The 14,504-nt window shown below is 42.7% G+C and overlaps 1 protein-coding gene across 7 annotated transcripts in view; it reads left to right on the top strand.

Annotated features, from left to right (window-relative positions):
• kcnj15 (potassium inwardly rectifying channel subfamily J member 15) overlaps nt 1-13,897 on the top strand; it is a 58,261-nt gene extending 44,364 nt beyond the window's left edge. For all 7 annotated transcript variants that reach the window (XM_073044982.1, XM_073044981.1, XM_073044983.1 and 4 more), the window contains one exon: nt 7,932-13,897. In XM_073044982.1, the coding sequence (XP_072901083.1) occupies nt 7,948-9,054 (1,107 nt within the window). In that variant the 5' untranslated portion in view covers nt 7,932-7,947 and the 3' untranslated portion in view covers nt 9,055-13,897. The remainder of the gene's footprint in view (nt 1-7,931) is intronic.
• Nucleotides 13,898-14,504: the final 607 nt, after the last annotated feature.

Below are 14,504 nucleotides of genomic sequence, written 5' to 3'. Positions count from 1 at the left end.
AGGATATATACTGGTTTAAATATATAGTGCAAAAAGAACAAAAGTAGTGAGGTATTCATGGGTTCAAAGTTCAAGTTCAATGTACATTTATTATCAAGGTGTGTATATATACATCATACAACCTTGAGATTTGTCCCCTAACAGGCAGCTACAAAACCAAGACGCTCAAAAATAAAAGACTATTCAACACTCAATGTGCAGATAATAAAAACCACATCATGCCCATAAAAAAAAGAATAAAATAGCCCATAAAAAAGATCGTTGAACACCCAATGTGCAATGAAAGAAACATCATGCAAATGGTAACGGCAAACAAATAGTATTTCTGAACTGAAGTCCACAAGACCGTCCCATACTTCAGCGCAGAGGTGAGTAAACGCCATGGAGCAGCGATCTGAACTGACCCTCCCCTTGCCTTGAGCCCCTACACCCTGACCTTTACAATCTGGCCCGGCACTTATCTCTCCATCCGAACATTGGGTTCTGTCACTTTGAGCAGCGATCTGAACTGGCCCGTGCCTTACCTCTGGCCTCGACACCCTGATCTTTTCAATCTGGCCCGGCACTTAACTCTCCATCCGAACATTGGGTTCTGTCACTTTGAGCAGCGATCTGAACTGGCCCGTGCCTTACCTCTGGCCTCGACACCCTGATCTTTTCAATCTGGCCCGGCACTTAAGTCTCCATCTGAACAACAGGATCTGCTGTTTGGAAACGCCAGACTTCACCATCTCTATTTGGCCTGTAGATCTCCATCCAAATATTGTGTTCAGTAACATCAACACGTTCTGGGGTCTGGACATTACGGCTTCAATGTGGCCTGTTCAATGTTGTCCATTCAGAAACATTCATGGCAAAGGAGAAGAAGTTGTTCCTGAATCATTGAGTACATGCCTTCAGGCCCCTGTACCTCCTCCCTGATGATAGCAAAGAGAAGGGGGCATATAGTGGGTGATGGGGGTCCTTAATGATGGATGCAGCCTTTTTGAAGCATCGCTCCTTGAAGATGTCCTGGATGCTGGGGAGGCTAGTGCCCATGATGGATCTGACTGTGTTTACAGCTTTCTGTAGCTTATTTCAATGCTGTGCAATGGTCCCTCTATACCAAGCAGTGATGCAGCCAGTTAGAATACTCAGAGTACCTCTAGAAATTTATGAGTGTCTTTAGTGACATACCAAATCTCCTCAAACTCCTAATGGAAAACATCTACTCTTATGCCTTCTTTGTAAATGCATCCATATGTTAGGCCCAGGGTAAGTCCTCAAAGATGGTGATACCCAGAAACTTGAAATTGCTCACTCTCTCCACTTCTGATCCCTCTGAGAACTGCTGTGTGTTCTCTCATCTTGCCCTTTCTGAAGTCCACAATCAATTCTTTGGTCATGCTGACATTGTGTGCAAGGTTGTTGCTGCAACACCACTCAACCAGCTGATCTATCTCACTCCTGTATGCACGCTCATCGCCATCTGATGTTCTGCCAACGATAGCTGTGTTACCAGCAAATTTATAGATGGTATTTGAGCTGTGTCTAACCACACAGTCATGGGTGTACAGAGGGTAGAGCAGTTGGCTCAGCACACACCCGAGGTGTGCCAGTGTGTTAGTCAGTGAGGTGGAGATGTTGTTTCCAATCTGCACAGATTGAGCTCTACAGGTTAAGATGCTGAGGATCCAGTTGCATAGGGAGGTAGAGGCTCAGGTTTTGGAGCTTTCTGATCAGACCTGGAGGATGATCGTGTTAAATGCTGAGCTGAAGTCAATAAGCAACAGCCTGATGTATTGGTATTGTCTGGCTGATCCAAGGCCATGTGAGGAGCCAATAAGGTGACACCTGCTATAGACCTATTGTGGCAATAGGCAAGTTGCAGAGGGTCCAGGTCCAGGTCCTTGTTTAGGCAAGTAGAACATTTATACTCTTGAGTACAAGAGTATACATGTTCTACTGCAATTATGCATGGCATTAGTGAGATCTTACCTGGAGTTCTTAGCTAAGGCAAGACATACACTCGGTACATTCATGGCCACCTTCTGCATCCTTTACCATACACTCTTGCTAAACAAGTACAAGAAGAGATAAGTTTTGTTTTTAAGTAAAGAGAACCTGTCTAGGGTCAATTCTCAATGCTGGACTCTCTAGGCTAGGAACTGCTGAAGCAGTCCTCCTTCAAGTAGTGTTGAAACAGCCCTTCCACTAGTATCACGAGGACTGGTGTATGCATGAGTGACATGTGTTGCCAATGGACCATGTAGATGTAAATGACATTTTCAGATGGTATCCAGATGAGTGATGCAAGCTGTTAAAGGCACTGTGTACGTGTCCTCCATATAATGGAACATCAACTACACTGAGGAGTTGGAAGCAAAAATCATGGATTTTTGATTGGCACAGTAAACAATTAGATGATTATCATCGTCACATACCCAGATACAGTGAAAAGCATTGTTTTGTGTGTCGTCCACACAGATTATTTCGTCATATCAATACATCGAGGTAGTACAAGGCAAAAGCAATAAATAATGCAGAACAATAAAAACACAAAATGCTGGCAGAACTCAGCAGGCCAGACAGCATCTATGGGAGGAGGTAGTGATGACGTTTCGGGCCGAAACCCTTCATCAAGAGTGAGGTAACATGGGATGGTCAAGGGGGGATAAGAAGTGGGGGGAGGGATAAAGTAGAGAGCTAGGAAGTGATAGGCTGAAGGGAAATGGGCTAGGGGGAAGGTGGAGAATTATGAGAAATAAAAGGGAAAGAAAGGTAGGGCTGGGGGGAGATTATAGTGAGGGGGGAAAAGAGAGAGAAAGAGAACCAGACTAAAATTATAGATAGGGATGGGGTAAGGGGGAGCAGGGGTATCAACGGAGGTCTGTGAGTTGGAGGTTCATGCCGGCAGGTAGGAGGCTACCTAGGCAGGAGATAAGGTATTCCTCCATCGACCTGCGTGTGGCCTCATCTTGACGGTAGAGGAGACCATGGACAGACATGTCGGAGTGGGAGTGGTCTGTGGAATTGAAGTGTGTGGCCACAGGGAGATCCCGCCACTGCTGGAGGACTGAGCGCCGGTGTTCGACGAAACGGTCTCCCAGTCTGTGGCGGGTCTCCCCAATGTATAAATGGCCACATTGGGAGCACTGGATACAGTATATCACCCCAGTTGACTCACAGGTGAAGTGGTGCCTCACCTGAAAGGACTGTCTGGGGCCTAGGATGGTGGTGAGGGAAGAAATGTGGGGGCAGGTGTAGCACTTCTTCCATTTGCAGGGATGAGTGCCTGGAGGGAGGTCGATGGGGAGGGATGGGGGGAATGAATGGACAAGAGAGTCACGTAGGGAGCGATCCCTGCGGAAAGCCGAGAGTGGAGGGGAAGGGAAGATGTGTATGGTGGTGGGATCCCATAGGAGGTGGCGGAAGTTACGGAGGATTATACGTTGGATCTGTAGGCTGGTAGGGTGATAGGTGAGGACCAGGGGGACTCTATCCCTGGTGGGCTGGTAGGGGGATGGGGTGAGGGCAGAGGTGCGTGAAATACGGGAGACACGATGGAGGGCAGAGTTGATAATGTACGAAGGGAAGCCACTTTCTTTAAAAAAGGAAGACATCTCCTTTGTCCTAGAATGAAAGGCCTCATCCTGAGAGCAGATGCGGCGGAGGCGGAGGAATTGAGAGAAAGGGATTGCATTTTTGCAGGAGACAGGGTGGGAGGAGGAATAGTCTAGGTAGCTGTGGGAGTCTGTAGGTTTGTAGTAGACGTTGATGGATAGGCTGTCTCCAGAGATAGAAACAGAAAGATCGAGAAAGGGGAGGGAGGTGTCGGAAATAGACCAGGTGAATTTGAGGGCGGGGTGAAAGTTGAAGGTGAAGTTAATGAAGTCAATGAGCTCAGCATGTGTGCAGGAAGCAGCGCCGATGCAGTCGTCGATATAACATAAGAAAAGAGGAGGACAGATACCGGTGTAGGCTTGGAACATAGATTGCTCCACATGGCCGACAAAAAGGCAGGCATAGCTAGAACCCATGTGGGTGCCCGTGGCTACACCTTTAGTTTGGAGGAAGTGGGAGGAGCCAAAGGAGAAATTGTTAAGGGTGAGGACTAATTCCGCGAGGCGGAGAAGAGTGGTGGTAGAAGGTGACTGGCTGGGTCTGGAATCCAGGAAGAAACTGAGAGCTTGGAGACCTTCCTGGTGGGGGATAGAGGTATATAGGGACTGGACGTCCATGGTGAAAATGAGGTGGTAGGGGCCAGGGCACTTGAAATCTTTGAAGAGATGTAAAGCATGGGAAGTATCACGGACATAGGTGGGAAGGGATTGAACAGCGGGAGATAAAACAGAGTCCAGATAGGCAGAAATGAGTTCAGTGAGGCAGGAGCAAGCAGAGACAATGGGTCTGCCTGGACAGGCAGGTTTGTAAATCTATAATACAGAACATAGTGCTACAGTTCCAGACAAGGTGCAGTGCAGGTAGGTATCAGGGTACAATGTCATGACAGGGTAGATTGTGAGGTCAAGACTCCATCTTATCATACAATGGACTGTTCAATGTATAATAGCAGTGGGATAGAAGCTGTCCATGAGCCTGGTGGTATATGCTTTTGTATTATTCACCTAACAGGAGGGGGGAGCAGAGAAAATGTTTGTGGTCTTTGATGAAGTTGATTGCATTACTGAGACAGGAAAAAGTGTAGATAGAGGAGGGGAGAATAGTTTCTGTGATGTGCTGAGCTGTGTCCACAACTCTCAGCAGTTTCTTATGGTCTTGGGCAGAGCAGTTACCATACCAATCCTTTATGAAAGTGATAGAATGCTTTCTGGTGAGGGCCAACCTGGGCATGTTGGTTTTCTCTACTCTCCTGAAGAGGTCGAGGCAACTATGTACAAACTGTACTTTCTTGCCCATGGTGTCTAGGTGGTTGGACCAGGCCAAGCTGTTGGTGATACTCACTCCTGGCATCTTAACACTCTAAACTCTCAGTAAAACAGTGAGCTCCTTATGGTGATCAATAATTAGTATTCCATGAAGTTCCAAATAGCACATTTTTCTAAGTGGTTAAATTCCTCAACCAGTGTGCCAAAGTTTTCTTGCTCGGAGCACAAGAAAAACATTGAGAAACTGTACTGAGATCTTGGTAGTAAATTACAGTAATTCTTGATTAACACATGCAGTAATGCACAATTATTCCCTATCCTTGCATTAATCTCTAATTTTATTTTTAATATAATTTTTATAATTGTTGATTTTATTTTGCGAATTGTCACACCCTGACTGACACACAACAACAAATTCCTAATACATGTACATGCATATGGTGAATAAAGTCCATCCTTGATCCATGAAGTTCCAAGAGCAAGGAGGCCCATATCTGAAGTGTTCTACTTGCTCTGCTCACCACCTCTTCTCATGTGCCACTCCGGTCACAACACAAATTGAATATTCCACCCTTGTGCATATATATATATATATATATATATATATATATATATATAGAATAAATGTAATGGAATATGAAAGAAGATAGATTGGGATTGGAGGTAGGATAAATATTGTGGTTCAAAGAGAACTGCCCTAGATGTTAGTTAGAGAAATAGTGGCATGTTATTAGGCAGTAAACAGGCAGTTTAGGCAGTTTTGTCCATTTTAGCAACAAAGGAACTGGGATGTAGTTAGCATAGTTTCCCCTGGGACAAGTCAACTTTAGCTCAATTGATAAGGCCTTTGTCCCTGGGTTAGAAACCTGAAGGTTTGTCTAAGCCTTGGACTTTTCTATGAATTCTGGGAATTTAGCTTTGTGTAGTTATCTGATGAGACTTCAATGGACTCTTTTACAATTACTTTGCAGAAAAATGTTAGGATTTTGAAAAATGCTGATGAAGCAACAACCGCTCTGCAGATTCTTTCAAAATCACCTACTTAATCAACTGATCAGTACTTCCCTGTCCATTAAAACAGACCAGGTGTTCCTGTGCGATATTGATGTGTCATGTTGTCAGGGGCGTGGTCCTTCAGCTGGATACTATAAGGAGACTGAAATAGTATATTTGCTATATTTTAGGTGATTTAACAGTTGGATCCTCACATAAACACTGCTGAAATTGACCTTCCTAAAAGGTCTAAGGAGAAACAAATGCTTGATTTTTAAGTTCTGCTACTGTTTCCCTACCCACCCCCCGCCATACTATCCTTTCTGCAGAAGTATAAAATTACCCAAAAATCCCTCTATTGTAGGAACTTAATATTTCCACAGTGATCATCTTAATATTCCTCCCTCACTAACATCACAAAATATCATTTAACTGTTTGTTCATCTGAAAGAGTTCACAAGAGTATGGAAGAGTACAAAATACTTCCGGCATTTAGAAAGGAACAATTTGCATCTCCTTAGCATGACCTTTGAATAAATTAGATTGCCTCGCAGCCAAAGATTAATAGTTGTATGTTAGAGAAACATGGCAGATAAGTTGTACCTGTGAATAATGAAAGCATAACCAATTAAACAGTTCCACTATTGTTGGTTGACAAATTAAGTGGATTAATTAATCATGCAAATAATGGGTATGGTGTGTGTTTTTTTTTAAAAAGAGCAAAAAATGACTGCAAAGAGACAAAGAATAGGAATTGAACATCTAAGGATTTCCTATGTTTAGGAACAACTAGAAAAAAAGTAACAGGTGGGTTAGCACGGCTGGCTGAGGTTTAGGTGATCTGGAGCGTGTAAGAGTAGAGCTAAGAGGTATCAAGAGGCAGAAAATACAGAGGAAATCTCAAAACAGATGCACCATCAATCGTGGTAAAGTTGGGAAGACATTAAACAGGAAATAATAAAGGTGTAACTGTAATCACAGATGACTTGGTACTGTATGCATTGATTGGGCTAGCTATAACAGTAACAATACTGTAGAGGAGGAGTTCCTGGAGTGTATGTGGGATGGTATGCTTGAGCATGCTTGTCGAACTAACTAGAGAGCAGGCCATTCTCAACTCGGCATTGTGTAATGGGAAATAATTTATTGGCCATCTCACAATGTAAGGCTCTTGGGAAGGAGCAACCATAACATGGTACAAATCTTCATTTAGGTGGAGAGCGATATATTTAACTCTGAGACAAGGATCCTGATAAATCTAAACAATGATGGTATAAGGCAAGTATCAGATTGGAGAATGTTACTTATGGGATTGGTTAGCAAACATATAAGAAGTTCAGAGATGAACAGCAACAATTGTTCATTCTTTGGCACAAAATGAGGATAGCTCAACCAGGAAATTAGAGATAGTAACAGACACAAAATGCTTGAAGAACTCAGCAGGTCAGGCTGCAACGATGGTAAGGAATAAAATGCTGACATTTCAGGACAAAACCCTTCATAAGTCCTGATGAAGGGCATCAGCCCAAAATATTGACTCATTATTCTTTTTCATAGATGCTGCCTGACCTGCTGAGTTCCTCCAGAACTTTGTGTATATTACTCTGGATTTCCAGCATTGCAGAAACTCTTATTTAGAATTATAATGAGGGATATTGTTAGATTAAAGTTGGAGACTGATAAATTGACCTAATAATGCAATAACATGGACCAGAATTTAGAACTTGGCAATGGGGGACCACTGGATTAACAAAGAGGAGGAAGAGAGAGTATATGAATATGTTTGCAGGGAATAAGACATGCCATTAATTTTGGACTACAGTACATTGACGCTTCTACTTTATCCATTTAGCCAAACCATTGGGGGATGATGTTTCAGGTAAGGTGTTTTTAAAAAAAAAATGTCATGAATAAATGTAAATAGAGCCATGTGAAAAATAAGTATATTCAGTTGTAGAGCTTTTTTTATATATACTATATATTTCAATATGTTACTGTTTGCATATCTGTTCAATATTTGTTGCAACATTGGTATTTAACAAACCTTTTTGTTGCCTATTTGCCTGCTAGATCATTACTGTACAAGATGGACCACTCTGATAACATTAGCATGATCGCCCCAGGCATAAGACGTCGTGTTGTGTCAAAAAACGGTCATAACAATGTGAAGATTGACCAAGTGGACGGCTGGGCTTATCTCTACCTACAGGATCTCTGGACCACTGTCATTGACATGAAATGGCGCTACAAACTAACTCTCTTCACGGCAACGTTTGTGATGACCTGGTTTCTTTTTGGGATTCTCTGGTACGCCATTGCATTTGTTCATGGAGATTTAGAGTTACTTCACCCACCAGCTAACCACACGCCATGTGTTGTGAACATTGAGACCTTAACAGGAGCGTTCCTATTTTCCCTCGAGTCCCAGACAACCATAGGCTATGGTTTCCGATGTATTACAGAGGAGTGCCCCTTTGCTATTATCCTGCTAATCACTCAACTGGTCATCACCACATTGGCAGAGATCTTCGTCACGGGCACTTTTCTGGCTAAGATCGCAAGGCCAAAAAAACGCTCGGAGACCATCAGGTTTAGCTATCATGCTGCCATTGCCATTAGGGACAACAAACTCTGTCTCATGCTTCGTGTGGCAAACATGAGGAAGAGTCTCCTGCTCCAGTGCCAGCTTTCTGGGAAATTCTTGCACAACCACATCACAGAGGAAGGAGAGACCATCAAACTCAGACAGGAGCATGTGGATTTTCAAGTGGACACTGGCTCAGTCAGTCCATTCCTCATCTTTCCTTTGACTTTTTATCATGTAATTGATGAGAAAAGCCCTCTGAACAGGTACACCTCGGCTAATCTGAGGAACACTGACTTTGAGTTGGTGGTCATTTTGAATGCCACGGTGGAGTCAACAGGTGCTGCCTGCCAGATCAGAACCTCTTACGTGCCAGAGGAGATACTCTGGGGGTATGAATTTATGCCTCTTATGTCGCTCTCTCCTGGTGGGAAATACTTGGTTGACTTTAGTTTCTTCGATAAGCTCAGGAAGAGCTCAAACCCTTACTTTGCCTCAAATGTACTTGGATACGGGGACATTGATAAGCTAAAGCTTGAGGAGCAGTACAGAGAGGATGAACAAAACAATCTGATCAGTCGAATCCAAACTGTTCAGAGCAATGTCTAACAATGCCTTGAGACACAATGTGACATGGAAGACTTTAGTGCCTTTTGAATGTCTTATAATCCAGCGCACATTTGTTTGGTACATAGTCGGCATTTAGTTAAACCCATTATCAGAAGGTTCCCAATGGTTTTATGTAAAATGATCAACATTAGTAAAAATGTCAAGGGGGAATATTGTTTGTCTTTTCATTTGATTAATTGCTTTGTTGAAGTTTTTAATGATGTAACTTCTCCAGTGCCAATGCATTGGTGTTACAATGGTTATTGTTCCTCAAAATTTCTCTTATTCCTTCTGATCTTTGGGGTATGATGCCTAATGTTTTTTGAGCTGTTGCATCCTTTGTTTGCACCTTGGTCCCAAAGCTGCAGTGCAGTCATCTACATCCTTACCCTCTTGACTTTAATGTACAATCCACCATTTAAACCCACCATAGGAAGTACTTAACCAGCTGGTGCCCAATAGGAATCACAGCCTGACCATTGAATTATAGAATCGTACAGCACAGAAAGAGCCCACTGTCTTCATCCTTGCCATCAAGTACCCATCTAAACCAAGGGTTCCCAAGGTTTTTGATGCCATGAACCCCTACCATTAACAGTCCCCTCTGTGGACTTGTGGGTCAGAAACCCCTGATCTAAACTAAACCCATTAATCATTCCTTCTATGCCTTTATAGGTATGGTTAATGTTTTATTAACCTTCAATTTCATCAATTTTAATAAAGTAATTTCAAGTTCAAGTTTAATTGTCATCGAACTATACATGAATGCCTATGAATATAGTCAAACAGTACAGTGTTACTCTGGGGCCAAAGTGCAAAACGCAGTACTAACAGTTGTACACAGCAAAACACACACATAGCACATCTAAGACAGCAGTGAATACAGTCACACAAAAATTATATAGTCCCAAGTATTCAACCCTAGGTAATTTCTAAAATAAGTACATGTTCGGCACACCATCGCGGGGCAAAGGGCCTGTTTTGTGCTGTAGGTTTTCTATGTTTCTATTCAAGTCCATGAATGTTGCAGCAGTCAGCAGCTGAATACAAAAAGGATCAAATGCTTTTCCTGATTGTATGATGAATAAACTATTCTTGGGCTTCCTGCTGGGTATAGATATTAATTATAATCAATGTTTCGATGACAAACTCCACCATCTTCATCAGAGAAGGTGGAGCCTGTCATCGAAACGTTGGCTATAGCTGACACCTGTACGCAGCTGGAATCCCAAGAATAGTTTATTTGTCACAGTACATCTTATTGGTGCTAATTTCATATATAACTGCAAGTAATGTACATCAACATGCAAACACTTTTCCTGCAAAACATCGCTGTCTTCCTGTTTTATCACAGGTTAGTATAGGGCATGAACTGGCCACACACAGTGCCCTCTTTCTGCTGCTTTAAGTTAGGCCCCTAACAAGGTGAAAAGCAGAATGAAAAGATACCTTGCACAAATCAAAACTTGTTAGATCTATCCTCTCCCCATCCTGAGCCACGGGAGCTCTCAGTCCACACACTGCTTCAGCCGATCGACCCCTGCTTTCTTACCACTCCTATCTTTTTGATCTCTTCCATTCAACCTTAGGACTTGCTCAATCTAGTCTCCTATCATACTTCTTCTCTGATTTCCCTCCAGGTTGGCTGTACTATCCATCGACAGCTCTTTACTAAGCTGAGCTCTATAGGGCTGTTTACATTGTGTGAGAGTTCTTTTAATTTCTTGGGGCCGAGTGATTTGTTTCCGTTAGTGAAGATAACAACCCTTATCTCAGACCTCTCTATATTGTATTTCTGCTGCAGAAGCCCATCACTTTCACTTATGCCAAACAGTTTTTACAGTGTCACATAATCTTTGAAAATTATTTCAACTCTAGGAATTCCAGGCGCTCAGTCACAGAGCAATGCAGGTGGGAATGGGCCTTTCAGTCCGGACTACGATGCCCACCAAGATAGTCCCATATGCCTGTGCTTGGCCCTATCACTCCAAACACCTTCTAGTCACGTACTTACCCAAATATTTCTGAAATGTTATCAGACTTCCCTCAGCAATTTCCTCTGCGAACTCATTCCACATATGCACCGCCCTTTTCATGAAGAAGGTGCCCCTTGGGTCCCTTTTAAATCTTTCCCATCTCACCTTAAACCGATCCTCTAACCTTAAACCTATGCCCTCTAGTTTTTTAGTTCCTCTTCCTTGGGGGGAGTAAAAGGTGAACATATATAGCCCATCTATACCCCCTCACAGTTTTATACATCTCTGTAAGGTCACCCCTTTATATAACCTGTCTAACCTCTTCATATCACTCAGGCCCTCAAGCCCTGGCAACATTTTCTCAATCTTATTTGCACTCTTTCCTGTTCAATGATTGGCCTTCGGCAATAGGGTGACTAAAAGTTTATGCAATACTCCAGATGTAGTCTCACCAGTGTCATATACAACTGCAATGTAATCTCTCAACTCCTATACTCAAGACCCTCCCTGATAAGGCCAGCATGCCTAATGCCTTCACCCAGTATCCCTGTGATGCCACTGTTAGCAAGCCATTTATTTGTCCTTCTAGGTCATTCAGCTCCACGTTCTGCGATCCCTCTGCTCTTTTCTTTGTCAGGGAAAGGGGCAATGCAATGTAGCTGGTACATTGCGGCAGGAGATGTCGTCACCCACTGAGGAGCATGAATACATGGGAAGTAGGAGGGGAGGAGAACTCCCAGGAGTTTCCTCAGCCCCCATTGGTGTATTAATCAATGAGATCCAGATGTTTGCCTTGGTTATGGGTGCTCTGCATAGAAACACAATAGTGCCCTGGTTTGAGGGTTTGGTGTTTACCATTGACTGGGAAATTTCTTACTTCCGCATACTGCACAATTACACGATATCAAGTTGGTCCTATGGTCAAGCCAAGGAAGGAGGGGTGGGGTGGTTATCAAATGTTAACACTGTCAGCCATTGTTAGTAATGGCAATGGAAAGGATGGGAATTAGGAGTTGGGGGAGGGATGACTGGTGGAGTTCTGGGGTCGGAGTCTAGGAATCAAAGTCCCATGGTTGGTGAGTCCTGGGGCTGATACTGGGCCCAAAGGTTGGAGACTGAAGCTAGCAAGTCCAGAGGTGTGTGTGTGTGTGGAGTTGGTTTGCTTGGAAAAGAAAGGGCATGAAGGACAAGTTGACAGGTAAATAACATAGGTAAATAGTGCATCCCCAACATTAACCCAACAGCAACACACAGCGTGCTGGAGGAACTCAGCAGGTCAGGCAGCATCTATAGAAATCCTTCATTAGGACTGGAAAATGGGATAGAAGGTGATAGGAGCAGAAGGAGACAAGCTGGCAAGTGGTAGATGAGAGCAGGTGAGGGAAGTTACAGGGTGGGAGAGAGGAAATGAAGTAAGAAGCTGGGAGATGATAGGTGGAAGTGTTAAAGGGCTGGAGAGACACAGGAAATGATAGTGGACCATGGACCAAGATTTCTTCAGGGCGGGGCTCTTTAATTCCCAGGGTAAAATGTGGTCTGAAAGCATTATTCGGCTATGACTGCCTGAGGACAAACACGCTTCGGAGCAATTTATGCCTATATGGCTTTAAATGAGCATTGACCCTAGAAGGATGTGATTACATGCATGTTTGATCCAGAAAGCAACTCACTTGGGCAAAAGTGACAGGAGAAGGGGAACACCTGGTCCAGTTTCTGATGTGGCTTGATTCAATCTGGGGAAAAACACATTCGCAATTTATCCCAGAAAATATTAATTTCCAGTCATGCAAAAGGCAGGCCTTTCTGGGTGGTTTGTTTTTATTTAATAGTTTATGCATTTTCCTGATAAATATTCTCTAAACATACCTATATTTAAACAAGCTACTCTTAATTGTATATTGTCCTGGAATAATATGACCTATTTTAATATTAATATTAAAATATAATAAATTGGAAAATGCATGGACTTTCATTCTCAGATTGAAACAGTTCACTTTCAGTCCTGATATTCCCTGAGTTGTTTCACAATAGTGATCACTCCTCAATTTCTTACCTCTTGGTAAAGTTTCCAAACAGTATTAGGGTTTATTTTGATGACAAGCAGAGATCAGTAACCTTCTGCAGGAGGTGACATTGCAACTTAAAAAAAAATGTGATCCTTCCCCAGTGTTCAAAGCCCTGACAGGGTCTGACTTTGACGCATTGGCTGGCACCTGGAGCTCTTTGCCTGAGCTGCTGGAGGCGCTGCTTAAATAAACATTGTTTTAACTGGATTGCTTTACCTTTAAAGGTCAGGTAACGGCAATGGCGTTAGATCTGAGCATTAACCAAAGCAAAACACTCAAAAAGACAGAAGGCTAACACACTCAAGGATTCTTTCTTTATTCTTTCACTAATTATAGCCATAATGTTCCAAATCTATGTTCACAATCAGCACCCTAAGGCCGCTAACTAGTGCAGTCTGCAAAACTTGAGTAACCAGCTATGATGATTCACCTCGGTCTCGAAGCGAGGTCTTGTCCCATGGGTGTGGTCCTTTGACAATCATTTCACAATGGAATGAATAAACATGTGACTTGCACTTGAATAAAAAATAACTTTTAAAAGATTGATAACAGCTTCTGTTCTTCAGCTGATAAATTGGTGGTGGAATGTAGGCTTTTATTAGACTTGAACAAGTGATGCAACTATTTGAAGCAGTCTATTTTTTGGTGCATTGCTGCACTGATATTAACTGGAAAGCTTTTTATGGCTGTTTTAATGTGTATGCATACTGTTTATTTTTAGTTTTGTGAAGCATATTTAAATTACCCACTGTTTCCATCTATTTATGTCAGAGTTCAATAAATCAGATAATTAATTGCAAACAGATGGACCATTATTCACTATTGGTTCCAAACAAACTGGAAGCCCTCTTTTTTTGATAAGAAAGTTGTTTAAATGCAATCCCGCATTCTTTCCAAGGGAATATGTGAAACTGTATTTTATCCTGTTACCCTGAATATCAAACATCTGTTCTTAGTGTATGCTTTCTGCTCTGTTACTTTGAATGAAGTTAATGGTCTTTCACCCGACAGAAACAGTTTTGCTCTCCGCAGATGTGCCTTGACCCGATGAACACGTTCTGCTTTGTTTCCAGCATCGATAGTTTGTTTGGCTTTTAAGGAAACCGCCTGGTGGATTGCACAGTTTTTTTTATTTATTCTATTCTTCCAATCCCAATTCAGCCTTCGTATTGGGATTAAACATCCGTGGCACCAGCTGGAGTGGGACAAGGAGCTCTCTGGTACCTTCTCCATCAGAAGGGATTAACTGTACCTTTATTACTTGTAGTGTAAGGCTGTAGTGCGTAAACTAGATCCACTCTTGCCTGCTTGATGACAGCAGCTGCGCTTTGAAGATAGTTTATTAGCCACGAAGCATTCAGGATGTCCTGTGAGTATGCAAGGGGGCAGATTTTAGGCTTTCCATTCT

This window comes from Hemitrygon akajei, chromosome 5 (genome assembly GCF_048418815.1).
Source record: "Hemitrygon akajei chromosome 5, sHemAka1.3, whole genome shotgun sequence".
Classification (NCBI taxonomy): domain Eukaryota; kingdom Metazoa; phylum Chordata; class Chondrichthyes; order Myliobatiformes; family Dasyatidae; genus Hemitrygon; species Hemitrygon akajei.
The sequence above is the reverse complement of the archived record's forward strand: the minus strand, read 5'-3'. Positions and strand labels throughout refer to the sequence as shown.